At 30.5% G+C, this 14418-nt stretch overlaps 1 protein-coding gene across 1 annotated transcript; it reads right to left on the minus strand.

Moving 5' to 3' along the window:
* Positions 1-214: 214 nt before the first annotated feature.
* Positions 215-14271, minus strand: LOC131846398 (mitochondrial glutamate carrier 1-like). The gene is made up of 8 exons (XM_059195677.1): positions 14111-14271; positions 13377-13445; positions 10587-10721; positions 8876-9025; positions 6390-6523; positions 5840-6038; positions 5158-5298; positions 215-4225 (listed from the first exon to the last, which is right to left on the minus strand). The coding sequence occupies exons 2-8, from the start codon at positions 13424-13426 to the stop codon at positions 4087-4089; spliced, it is 948 nt and encodes a 315-aa protein (XP_059051660.1). The 5' UTR covers positions 13427-13445; positions 14111-14271; the 3' UTR covers positions 215-4086.
* Between the last annotated feature and the right edge of the window lie 147 nt (positions 14272-14418).

Raw genomic sequence — 14418 nt, forward strand, 5'->3', positions numbered from 1 at the left:
CATTACATAATACTTTTCGCTGAGTATAGTTGAAACCAATGTTAAATAAAGCTAACATTTATGCAATTGTTAACTAATAAGCTAACTAGCTTTGATTATTATGTTAAATTTATGTAGTAAATGTGTAAGTATCTCACACTACATATTACTGTTATAAATTTAAACGTATTATCATCTAATATTTAAAAATAAAACTAAAAAATAACAGATCGCAGAGATCGTTGAATTGACATTTATTACAGTAAGTGATAACATTTAATTACAATGATAACTATATCTCATATTTTGCGTAATTATTGTCATTTTAGTAATTTCATAAAGCCGATTGTTTCAATCAAGTTTCCAGCATCCCAATTCGACGTGTTTTATTCCCATCGGATTATACTTGAATCGGGCAAAAATTACACATCACTATAAGCTCCTAATATAACAATACACACTGCGTAACCATGCGATTTATCATGTCGCCTCTTTTTATTACCTACACTATTATTAATAACATAGAATGTAACAATGAATGCATCAGTATATGCCATAATGAATTGAATAAATAAACCTTACATCGAATACACATTATAGACAATAACAACGTTACAAACGTATTGAGTATTAATCATTTTATACACATACTACTGTTATGTAATTGGAATGGCAAACAAACTGACAGCTACCTGATGGTGATGACCGTCGCATATATTTATATATATAAACAGCACTACGGACATCACGTTATATTGTGACGCCTAAGTGGCTCATGAGTTGCCATTCCCAATGACTACACCTTTTTTCACCTTACCACCGAAATGCACCTTACAAAACAAGTCATACTGTATTAATTTGATGTATAGGCATCTACAATCAGGAATAAACACGGGATCATACCACGTTTTATTAATTTTAAATGAGTTCCGGTACGTACGTGTACGGAGTACGGGTAAACAGTTTTTCCGTGATCATAGCGATAAAAATAAATAAAACGTGGTAAGATCCCGTGATTTTCAAGGTGAGGAAAAATCACGGGATCATACGGGATTTTTTCTATTCGTACGTAAAGTAAGTCATATTTCGGTTTTGTAATAGGCGAGTCTGTGGTACCAATTAAAATGACTTTTTACAAAGTCTGCATTAAAACATCTAATATCGAAATAAGGAGCAAGAGGAATAATGTTCCTTTTGCAGTGTTCCAACATCATTGTGTCATGGAAGTTCAGCAATATTTTGTATATCATGCACACACAATGTATATTATGCATTGCATATAATAAATGCATATGTTGTATTATAGGAAGACAGAATGAGATTGTAATCGGTACTAACATATGATTTTACTTCCACTATCCTATTATTTTTATGTAAACATTGTTCTGGAGGATACACGTCATAAACAAAATATTGCAAGTATAAAAATACAGTAATTGACACTATATGTAAATATATATCATAAACAATATTAAAAATAAATATTTAATATATAAAGAGCAATTTTCCATGTCACAAAGTCTATTTTATTAGTATAGTATCTCTAGTCTTGTGAATGTCTAAATAAGAATATAAAAAAAAATCTAAGCGTAATTGTATATTGTTTTAAATTTGTCATTATGTTCTTATAAAGAATGGCAATTTTGCTTGCTCTATGCAAAAACAATATTAAAATAATGTTAATTTTATTTAATTTAGGTAATAAATGTCTTTTCAATAAAAATAATTATATAATGGACGCAGTGCATTGAACAAGTATATATGTTACTGTTAATGGTAGAAACATGTAAATACTAATAAGACCGATACATACTGATTAAAAAGCTACATGAATAATTATAGGGAAACAGCTTATCCGGTGGTATCAATTATAGCCTGATTAGCCTAATTTAGAGTAAAGTATATTATGGTTACATATATATTTTTTAGTTTTACACTAATATTTTATAATTATGTATGGGAATTTAATTAACTGGCTTAATTGTTTCGCCTTAAAACCTGTTAAAAGTCTTCTACTTCAAAACAACTTCAACCAACCACTCACACACACGAATAAACTTGACTAGATAGTACACACTTTCAACTATTTCTGCATACCAACAGTAACATACATACATGTCGTTAATAATTGCAAAAATATAACAAATAAGCAATAACAAAATTTTGTATAAATCTACTAACAAGATTCAGTATGTATATAATATCACTTTGAATACTCACATTGACGATAATCATTTATAATGATTGCGCTACAACATTTTAATTTGGGTTATTGATAATGGAAATGTTGATCCTTATAATATATAAATATTACATATCATGTGCTAATGTATTCCCCCTCCCCTCGCCTTCTCCCATCGCAATCGGTATACTTAAGTTTTATCAAGTAGGTATTTATACAAGTCATTTCGCATTGAGACAAAGTAACACATACAGTTATTATTGCTTAAAGCACTTCATTTAGCTTGTATTCTTTTATTTACATTTTGTCTCAGAGCTAAATCAATTGTTGAGTATCAGTTAAGAGATGCCTGTTTTCAATAACAAAATAATTACATAATATTAGAAAAAGTCTATACCATAAATGTAGAATATATGAATCGACTTATCTATTACACAATATAAACATAACTCATATTTCTTTATACAGAAATAAATAATATATGGCAGACTTAATGAATGATAACTACTCTACCTAGAGCGCTTATGTAATTAATAATTAAAATTTAATTTAGAATGGAACACGCGTTTGTTAATAAATCAGATAAAAACTTATTGTTAAAGAAAATATTAATAGTTAAGAGCAACGACAGTTACATCTTCTATTAATTATATCTTCTTTTAAGTATAACTACGATTAGTTATTCATTGGTGAATAATAAGCCATCATTCTATTATTTTAGTGTTATCATTTTTTTACAACTTGTAAAAAATTAAATATAAATTAATTGCTCTAGATTAGATTACATATTCGTATAATACTTGAGATATAAAAGTTTAGGTATAAAGTTGAATAAATAAAAATATAATTTTGATAGTAAGCAAACTTAAAATTCTATCTTGGACTTTATTTATTTCATAATATTTTTAGAAGCTAAAATTGCACATTGGTTTTCGAAATTAGAGTGGCTCGGACTATGCACGATAATTTTTAAGATATCTAGTATCAATTATAAAATATAAATAAATTTTATCAAGTAAACATATTATTTAATCGCAAGAATTTTTGTATTTATTAATTCATATAATTATACTGAACAATGCAAAAATAAATTAGGGAAGAATCGTGATTGGCTTTAAATTGATATCTGTTACTTTCTATTTCAATAAACACTGACGACAGTTAGCGATTTTGTGTAAAATGTCATGAAAAATATAACATTAAAATTAATAATAAAAACATTTTTACTTAATAAAAATAAAATTCCTTACTAAAATAAAAATAAATTATTGTCACAGAATAAAATGACTATATATTAGATAAAAATGATTTATAAAATAGGTCACTCTACTTATATTCAAAAGAAATTATGCTAAGGCTCTTACTATGCAAGTCCTTCATAATAAGTTATCTATTAGTTATCTTGCCACCCAAAAGCGAAAGTTACTAATATTTAGTCAGTGACGCAGTTTGGGGATAATAGATACTAGAGGCATATTTAATAAATAACTTCTCACTTGTTAAGAATATACCAATGGGGACAACTTTAAAGGCATTATAAAAATTGGCTAAGGCTGCATACATCACATCATTGTGATTGAAATTAGAGAATTAAATATTATGTTCCATAGTTACGGGGCTTTAGTTCTCAATTTTAGACAGTTAATAAGTTCCACGTATTTCTCAGTGAATAAGCAGTGCTTTAAATTCGCTATTTGTAAATCAAATGTTATGATCTACTTTTGCGTAGTATTATAAATTATATAGCAGGCATTGTGGCCTTAAGATAGTAGTCTTCTCATATTCAATACTTGTGTGTGTTATCACAAATTATCATAATAATAAGTTCATAACAATGATTACGATTAAATCAATTTGCTACAAAATGTAAGGAGATAATTATAAAACACGATGATAATAGTTGTCAAATAGCGGCTGGGATTGATTTACTTGAGTCCTAACAACCGCTCGGCTATACCCAGATAATAGACAGTTTGCGCGATGCCGAATAGAGGTGCTATTACAATCATACGACACATGCCGCCCTTGAAGAACGCCGTGGGACCTTCATATTTCATCGTTTGTCTGTTGAAACAAAACATAAAGTACATTGTAGATCATTATATATATATTTAAAAATTAAAATTATTTAAAAGAATTGTTGTGTGAAACGTTTTAGCAGGTGAATATTAAACACATATTCTGGAATTTTGTACTACAGAATATAAAAGTCTAGGCGTCCGATTATGGTTCTTCCTCGTGGCCAGCGCTACTCTTGAAATCTTGTGTCTTTAACTGTTGTCCCCACAAAAAAAAATTGTTAAGATAGGTATTATCTTAATGAGAAAAACTTTCTTTTACAAAATAATCGCTGGCCACATGATGCCGCCGGTAATTATAAATACAGTTTATACGTTGTTAAATAAATCCTATCACCTGTCCCATTGAAACGGGCATTAAAATTACAACAGCCTGAGCCGAGAATTGAACTCCTAGTGGCGCAGTCAAGAGTAAAGTCATAGACGTCAGGCAGCAGTTGACCTTCAGCCGCTCCATAAGTCCTATCGCAGCTTTGGAGTGCCATTTGAACTCGTCCCTATTTTCGTTCAGTAAGGCTGTAAAGGCCAGCTGCGGTCAACAGCATTATTATTGTGAAGCAACTTTGAAACTTTGTATCCTTTATACGAAAATTGCGCGGTCTCCTTCATAGTATGAAATTTAGCACTCTTATAGTTAATATAGAGAAGTAGTACAGAATGCTAAATTATAATTTCTTACTTATGATCAATACATCACAAATCAATAAAAGAACACTATACCAAGTATTTGACACACACACACACAAATAAAGGTCTTTGACAATAGAACTTAAAAAATTAACAAACTTATAATTTAAATAAATTATGGTCGAATTTCGACCGTCTGGGGACCACTAATTAATAGTTGTAATGATTCGAGAAAAAAAATATCTTAGAGGAATGAAATAGTGTATAAATCTTTAGTCTATTATTACTTACACGATACAATCCACGATAGAGCTATACTGTCTCTCGCCGCTGCCTTTAGTGAGAGTCTGCATGCGTGTCTTGACTACGTCCATCGGGTTTACAGCCAGAGCCGCTGTCGACCCGGCCAAACATCCAGACAAGAAGGACCACCTAAAAAACATCAACATAATATGAAATTAATAAAGTAAAACATTATGTTGTTATTATTTTTGTTCTTATCTTATTAACTAACAAAATATATTAAGCTACTTCAAAAATGAGTAGATTCCCATTTCAGTTGTATTTATATAATGGAATGTCAAATAAACTGACGGCATACCTAATGGTAAGTGGTATCTGTCATCTATATACAACTTAGAATCCGCAGGACTAAAACTGAACTGAAATTATAGAGACTCATGCTTCAACCAAAACACAACTTACAAAGCTGTTTTGTGGCTGAAATAGGCGACAAAGGTGCCACACAATGTTGTACAAATTCCATGGAAATTAAAAAAAAAATAGTAATAATAATACCCTTGGACAATCACAACGTCACATACTCCTAAGGTAAGCAGAGCATGTGTTATGAGCAATAAACAATTAACATATTTTTTATTGTTACAAATATGTACATAATAGAATGCCTCCTTACACAACGTGGGGATAAACTGAACAAAAAAAAAGGTTACTTTATAACATAGTTACATACCAGAAGACGGTCGAGCCACCGGGCTTCTCTTTCGGGCCGAGATCGTTGAGTGTCGCGAACAGTGGGAAGTACACCACACTGAAGGACACGTCACGCGCCGCCGTGGCTGTCACGCCCTTGTAAAGCCCGAAAACGCCGCGCTCCCGCAACAGCTTCCGTGTCAATTCCAACGCAGTCGTCCGCTGAACTGTACGACCCTCTGCAACAATAGAAAAATCCCGTTGTTTAAATACTAATTATTATCATTATATTAATACGTGAAGCAAAAAGTTTGTACACCTTTTTAAGAAAATTGTGCGAACGAAGGAGTATAAAGTGCCGCACACTTTTTATATTGTACTTAGAAAAAATCATTATTACAATAAAAAAAATTATACACACACTAGCAAAAAGTTGTAATTATAAAAAGACAGGCTGGTTTACTGTAACTAGTCTTCAAAATTCAACCATAATAAAAATACAAAAAGATTGTGTGTCATCTTAATAATAACAATGACTATTTATTTATTTATTTAACTAATGTATATATTACAAAGCTTACAACACGAACCGGCTTTGGCCTGTGCTGCAATACGTCCAGCGTCTTGCATCTGAATTTTAAGCAGCTCCATGGGCGTCGTGATTATGATCTGACAGGCTCCTGCGCTTCCACCAGCTAACATTTGTCGAAACACAGGCAATGAACTGAAAATATATAGCTGAATGTATAATTTATGTATTATTTCTTATTTTTATATTTAAGAATCGCTGAAGTAACAAAACGTAATTATTATTAATACACATTCACAACTGTATTGCTATAAGGGATAGTCAACTGTCTACTTAACTTGTGGTGAAAACAAAACTTGATATGACCACATTTCCTACCGATGTCTCTCGGATTAGTTTATCGGTGATTCCATCACCGGAAAGTCTATAACACAATTTTAATTTTGTTATCGGTTAGAATTAAACTCACGCCTTTGATCGACCGATTAAGACTTTAATTAAGTCGAGGGTAGTAAACCACCAAGGCCAACATAAGTCGGAGGACGCACTTTATTAAAATAAAGAACTATTATATAATACTAGCTGTGCCAGTGGTTTCAGCCGCATTATATTTTAATATAAAATATAGCCTATGTGTTATTCTGATGTATAAGCTATATTACTGTAAAGTTTCATCAAAATCTGTCAGTGTAAATCTGTTCAGTAGTTTTTGCTTGAAAGAGTAAAAAACATCCATACTTAGAAACTTTCGCGTTCATAATATTATTAAGATATTTGCTTGCTATAATTGCTTGCTAGATAAAAATAATTGACATATGGAATGCTACATACATTATTAAGTTGGCACAAGGCATATATGAGGACGATATGCTTGTGGGAGCATATATCATAATTTATAAACGTATCTAGACATGTAGTGTAGATAAGGCCGATCCAATGTTAAACAGTAGTTTTCAACCTTCCAAAAGAAGGAGAATTCCATCGCGTAATAAATTTTATTTGTGTACATAGGGAATTCTATAATATTTTTATGTATTTAAGAATCCAACGATAAAATTTGTATGCTACACAAATATATTCTTACACATAAAACATACAATTTTATTTTGGAGTGTTGAAATTTTACTCAACTTACATGGTTTTTTACTCCGTTTTGCAATTATTTACTCCATATTTAGACATATATATTTTAGAGGTACAATAATTATGCTAATCTATCTAAAAATTGCGTTACACGGTATCAAAAATCAATATCAAATTTCGTGACATCAAATTTTTACCCCAATTAAAATTTGATCTAAGATAATCAAAACAATATTCCACATTATAAATTTTAATAAAATTGCAAAATATATGATGTCGCTATAAGGAAAGGGAGAGTCAAAAATGTTTGCTTTGGCCATGACGGGGAGGGAATTTATGTATGGCCCATAAGTTTTTTTTTCTTCAACATAATACATAACCTCTGACTTCGTAGTGAGTTTTAATTAAGAATATTAAAAATATATTTTCAGTCCACTTACAAAAAATAATTGTACCTATATTTTTGTTGTTTATTGATAATAAATACACAACCTACAGTTAAAACAGGAAACCTACTTATAGTCTTTGTAAAAATCTCTTTAGGATAGTATACACATCAGAAAGATATTAAAACATTGTAAAATAAACATAATTCATATGCATAAGCATATTACATAATACTTTACTCTATAAATATCGTAAGCACCGTGGTATAAGAACATGTCACTAACAATCGATTCGAAACCTTCTCGCTTCAGGCAAAATTCAAGGTTGGTCATTGTTGAGCATGGTTATTAGTTATTATATACTCGGAAATAGGCAAATATTGAACATATTTTGGGTCGAAACTAATACGTTGAATAAACTAATATAGATTTCTAGTTTATCTAACGCGAAATTATTTATAGACATATTAGTATTATACGGCAAACATTGTTTTGTTATATAAATTATTTCCAGATAAGGCCCTTATCACCTAGGGATATAAAAATATCCGATTTACTCTCAGGCATACGAAATATATAACAAAAATTTCACTACAATCGATCAAGCCGTTTCGGAGGAGTTCGATAACAAATACTGGGACACGACATTTTTATATATTAGATAAGCTGCATAATTATATGAACTAACTTGCTGTTTGGAAAAGTACCTTACACTTTTAATTATAAATAATATTATTATAACATTCATATTAGATACAAAATTTATGGGTTCAATTCTGACCAATATAAACACAAAAACTTAGTATGATAGTTTCAAATATTGACTAAATAGCAGACATAAAGCAAACACTGTTGATATACCAGAAAATATGAATAATGACATGGTCAAAGAGTTACTAATTACAATAGAGCTAACATTTGCTCTGTTTTGTTATGTGCTGTTCTATGCATTAGATACAGTCAGTTAACGATCTTTCTTAAAAAAAAAAACATGTTCGTCACCATTTTATTCCACTGAGGCTGATACGATTGATTTCATTGTAGTTGTGTTAAAATTACATAGCAATGAATGTCTTACCCATCTGAATGCGTGAGGTAATGTCTAAACATATCATTGGCAGCTAGTTTTATAGCTTTCTCCGGTGTTATAAGGACAATGTTGACAGCCGACCCTCTGTACATGCCGAAATATCCTTCTGCTGCGTACGTCTTCTTGAAACAATCCAACCTGGTTTAAAGAACATCAAAATGAGAATTGATATTTTTTGTAAGGTTCTGTCGCTTATAAATTATAGGTAGTTACTAATGGCACGAATATGACATTGTATTTCGCTACGCTTGACTTCTCCTCAATTCAATTGAAAACATCATAATTTTCAATCACAGTCCAACCCTGAAATAAGTAATTTCGTAGACTATTACAAGTAATAGCTCTAAAGGTCCTGTATTCCTCGACTCCCTCTTATATAACATCCGAAGTCGTCTCTGTATGTAGTATGTATCTACATACAAAGACGACTTCGACGAGTATTAGGTATCTATATGAAGTCCTTCCGGACTACGTTTCCCTTCGTAAGTTGACAATGACATTTTTCATTCTTATATTGGTCACTTTAGTTCTTCAGCAGATATCAGAAGGACATATCAATGATTATGGATTGAAAAACTCACATAGATAAGCATCTTGGGACAAACATGACTTTAGAAAAAAAATTATGAGCGACTGTCAGATACTTATGATATTATAAGCAACTGAATTATATATTGCTTTTATGTAACACGTGGACTATATAAATGAACAGAATCCCGGACATCACGTTGTGACATCTGTGATGTCATTCCCTAGAATTAAGGTGTCATGCCTCTGTAGCCTGTAATTTCACCGAAAAAACGCTCTCTTCATATCGACCAGAGCTAAAGTATGCGGTGGTACCTACTGATAGGTACCCACACAGACACAGATGACTTTGTATAGTCCACTTAGGTAAATTTATTATTCATTGAGCGCCTAAATAAAGCAAGTTAACACAATTTATTTATTTAAATCAAGTCATTTGATTACCTCCTCGTATGTATATAAATCAGTCAAGTTAGTATATAGAGTTTCTTAGTGAAATATTAGGCGGCAAAAGATTAAAACGATACCATAGCTTATAATATTCCTAAGATATCCATATAATCACCGGTTTCGTGTGAAACCGTTACTATTGGATTACATATATTTTAAATAGTTAATCTATATTTATTGACTTTAATTGCCGTTAATTGGCAATAAGTTAAGATATGATAGATACTGATAAATGAGGTGAGAAATAAAAAAAAATACGGAAAACATAGTAAACAAAATGGTTCATTTAGCAGTTCACATTATCTGCTTTTCGATCGAATTTCCAGAGGGAAAAATATTGAGCCATAACCACCTAAAAAGAGCGCAATTAAAGTATGGTGTAATTGTCAGGCTTACAAAATATATAATTTGATACGAAGGTGTACTGTATCTGATAAAATAATTGATTGTTAGAAAATATATTGGTATTTAAAGATCGAATTATCGGATAATTAGTGAATTATCAGACTTACTTTAATATACAAAAATACGTCCTCGTAGTTGCTACGGGAATGATTACTCTATATTTAACCAACACGTAAGTATTTTGCTCATTCTTGTGATGAGCTTGTGCTTCGAATGAGCGGTAGAATAAAAAAATATGATATATCAAAATTACTTATATTAAGTTTATTCGAATATAGACTAGAAAAGCATATTTACATAAAAAAATACTACATACATGTTTTTATATTGTTTTTCTCCATTGGCCCCAACGCTTTGATTCTGCAGTCGTGTCTTCACGAGATCCAGTGGGAATACCACAGACACGCCCACGATGCCAGCAATGCCGCCATTTACTATTTTAGGCAGTAATCTGAAACAAAATATTATTACTCATTTTTTCTTCTCAAAGTATAGTACACTAGTAGCGCCCCAGATTCGCCCGTGTGCTCATAATTTTACCTATATCAACATATAGCCTATTGCACACCGACAATAAAGTACCTTCCAAACTGAACGAATTTCTCAAATCGGTGCAGTGGTTCCCGAGTTTATTTTCCTCATAATAAAATCTGCTCTTTTTCTTTATAATATTTGTATAGATAGAACCGGTAGATATATATTATAAAACAGAACAACCACAGGTAACATCACAAGTAAATATTATTTCAATAAAGCTGATTTTAATTTTCCTGCATGTTTTATATATAAAATTATGTGTCTGTATGTCTCAGCGCTATATTCTAAGAAACTATTAATGACACTGCTTTGAAACATGGATAGTTTTCACGCTATGGCGCATGTTTATTAGAATTAATATAATTCAATAAGTATATTGGTCTATTCAAAACGAATGATTGAAAATGAATAATATTTATGTTTAATAATAATTATTAGAGTTAAATATATAAAAGTTAAAATAGGCCAGCGAGTATATACTCGTATATTGTTTGTCTATGGTGTTGTCCATGTCTGTACTTATAGATAGGCGGTGATTATTGTTATCAACTGGGCCGATCGATTATTCTCTCTACTCATAATATCGGCTGTATGCTTGGTGTCTTAAGGATTTTGAGACTATCATGGGTAATCCATAATAGCATTAATCCATAGAACATGCATGTCCTCCATTTCTTAATAATTGAGAATCAGGAAATAAGGAAAATAATTTGAAATTTAGTTTCAGATTCTTGGTTAAAAGTAGTTTAGATTAATTTGTATTCACCTGGCCTTTGGCTTGGAAGTTATACCCTTTACGGCTAACCGGCTAATATGTATCATCGACGCTTACCCCTATTTCTATCTATCAACGCTCTGTCTAAATAAGATACCCAAAGCTACAAGTTTTGAATTTCGAATAGAATTTCTTTTATTAAGTTGGCAATCAATAAAAAGAATAATAGAAATTTCCTGGAATTCGTACAAGAATATTAGACAATGACGCCAAAAAAAATGCAACTAAAAATAGAAAATTATTACAATAATAGAACATCTATTTTTAAATCATATTATGACACTTTAATTTCCATTATACAGATTTCAAGGAAATGTGATTACGTAACAATAGAGATAGAATAATGTGGTATGATTATGTCAATCAATGCTTTATCAGTATCCACTACTTATGATAATATGCACATTTTGACTGAAGGTCATAATGAATATTATTATAAAAAAACAAAGAAACCAAGTACTGATTAAATAGTTCATTTATGTCAATGTGTGTTATGGAATTTAATTATGTACTTATGATTCTTGATATATTGACAGTATATCTATATTTATATATGTAGGTAATAATAAATATTCTACATTATATAGATATTATTTTGTAGATGTGGGTGTGTCTTCAATGTATGTCCATCTTCCTTTACATAGGATTTCTACCAAAATAATGGCATTTAAAAGCATATGCAGTAAAATAAGATTGGTAACACCTACTATTAAATATCCATCTAAGCTTCAAGCATAGTTGGAACAATTCCAGTGCTGAATTGTTACCATATTTAACATTGCTAATCAAAGTGCACATTGTTCTAGTTTTGTTTATTTCATCTATATATCATCACACCTATGCTCACACAATCATTGTTTAATTTGTTTTATAACTGGTATGGCATAAACCCTAGATCTGTACTGTGTATGTTGTAATTAGCCATAAAAGGTAAAACATGTTTATATGAGGATATAGGTACAGATATAGGTATTACATCAGAAAAATTGTGACTACCATCAAACCCACACTCTGCATATATTGTGTACAGTATCATGTAATTACTAGATTTTGCTAGTTTTCTGGGTCTAGTATGGATAGAAAGCTAATTGAGCGAAACAATAAATGAAAATCAGCAGAAACTATGTTTCTAGCATTATGCTGAGTTGTGGTCCACATTAACTCTGTTTTTTAATGTGTAAGTTATTGCATGTATTTTTTATGTCATTATTGTGTGAAACAAGTCAATAAAGTTATATTTTATTCTAATCACTAGAACTCAGGAATTTTATACTCCAAGCATTATGATACAATATATTGTACTGCAAGCCTTTTGTTTTATTTGGACTTTAATGCTTAGTGTTGTCTGTATAGTCATTCAATTATAATATTCATTTTTATAATACTACTATATTAATCAAAAGTAATTTAAATGTAAATTAAATGTAAAATAATCGAAACTTAATTAAATAAATTTCCTCAGTATACCACTCATTTAGTCACTAGTGTGATGTCACTTGAACAATGCATGTAATATGTAGTAGTTTTTAGTAGCCGAATTTATGTGGTACTTAAACGGTTCCAATTTTTTTTCACTCTCCTTATTAGTAATATTATTTTATTTATATTGGGCAAAAAATATATTTCATGTATAGGTATCATTCATATTACTGGTGACCCTCATCATGAAATTGCTATGCTGTTAATACTATGTTAAAAACTAGATAACATGTTCTTGAAACAAGTGTAAATGGTAAATATATTTCACTCAAAGTATAATGTAAATATAAATAGTATGAATAATTATGTACTTACGAAAATTGTTGAGCAGGTGGAGCAGGAGACTTGGATCCTGATGAACTCATGTTAATGATTTATTCGGAGCTATGAGTAAAAATTAAAAAATTAATATCATATTGACACATTGCTGCCATGACTCTTTATATAAATGTTATCTCTATTAAAAGCATATCAAGACATATAATTAAAATTTAACATCAGAAACATTGTAAATAAAATTTGCCACAAACAATTATGACACTATTTTTGTTTAGATGTTATTTTAGCAAAATTGGCAATGTTACAAAATAGTTGAGGAGGAGTATAATGAGGTAATATATAAAATAGATACAAACAGCTATAGATGTTAAAGCTTCAGTTTAGTTTAAAAGGGTTCAATGTCAATTAAACTAATACAGGAAGGCATCCAATTGGACAGCTAGGTACATAATATATTAATTCAGTTGCCAACAAACATAACACTAATAATAGGAACCAGTTATTAAAGCTCATATGACAGACAGAGGACAAAAAACGAAGCTTAAACAGGAATATTGAATTAGTCCTATGTTAATCGAAAATACCATTTTTTACCTTAATCAAATACAGTATAAAGTATTGGAATAATTTTTACTACCTACATCATGAATTGCATACGTTTGTACATATTTAAGTATTTCTAAATAAAAATAATGTCTAATTGCATTTACTATACAGCAATTGTAGTATAAGAAGCGGTTTCTTTACGTAACAATATTGCTTTTACTTACATTTTTAAAGTTAGAGTGTAGTGACTGAAGGAAAAATTTGGTGCTATTTTAAAAACTGGGCATACTGAGTGTTGCAGGAAATTAAAAACTATTGAATATAGTGGGATGGTTACAGTACGATGAACTGATCAATAATGATAATAGATAACACACAGCTGTAGAAGACGTCTACTGAAAGAATGAAAATGAAATTAAATGAATGAGTGACTCTGAGTGAGTGAGTACGCGCGAGGGGATGACGTAACGTCAAGCTGTCCGGTGACATTAGGGTGACATTGCTTGATGACAGTTCAGGTGACAGTTGAAGT

Source organism: Achroia grisella, unplaced genomic scaffold (genome assembly GCF_030625045.1).
Source record: "Achroia grisella isolate CSIRO2021 unplaced genomic scaffold, CSIRO_AGI_Agris_v1 utg511, whole genome shotgun sequence".
Classification (NCBI taxonomy): domain Eukaryota; kingdom Metazoa; phylum Arthropoda; class Insecta; order Lepidoptera; family Pyralidae; genus Achroia; species Achroia grisella.

What these genes read in the sequence shown, in the direction of transcription:
- LOC131846398 (XM_059195677.1), bottom strand. Translation starts at nt 13,426, where the DNA reads ATGAGTTCATCAGGATCCAAGTCTCCTGCTCCACCTGCTCAACAATTT. An exon ending in TGCAGCACAGGCCAAAGCCG is followed by an intron (nt 6,039 to 6,389) that starts GTTCGTGTTGTA and finishes CTATTGTTGCAG; the next exon opens with AGGGTCGTACAGTTCAGCGG. An exon ending in TCTATCGTGGATTGTATCGT is followed by an intron (nt 4,226 to 5,157) that starts GTAAGTAATAAT and finishes TTGTTTCAACAG; the next exon opens with ACAAACGATGAAATATGAAG.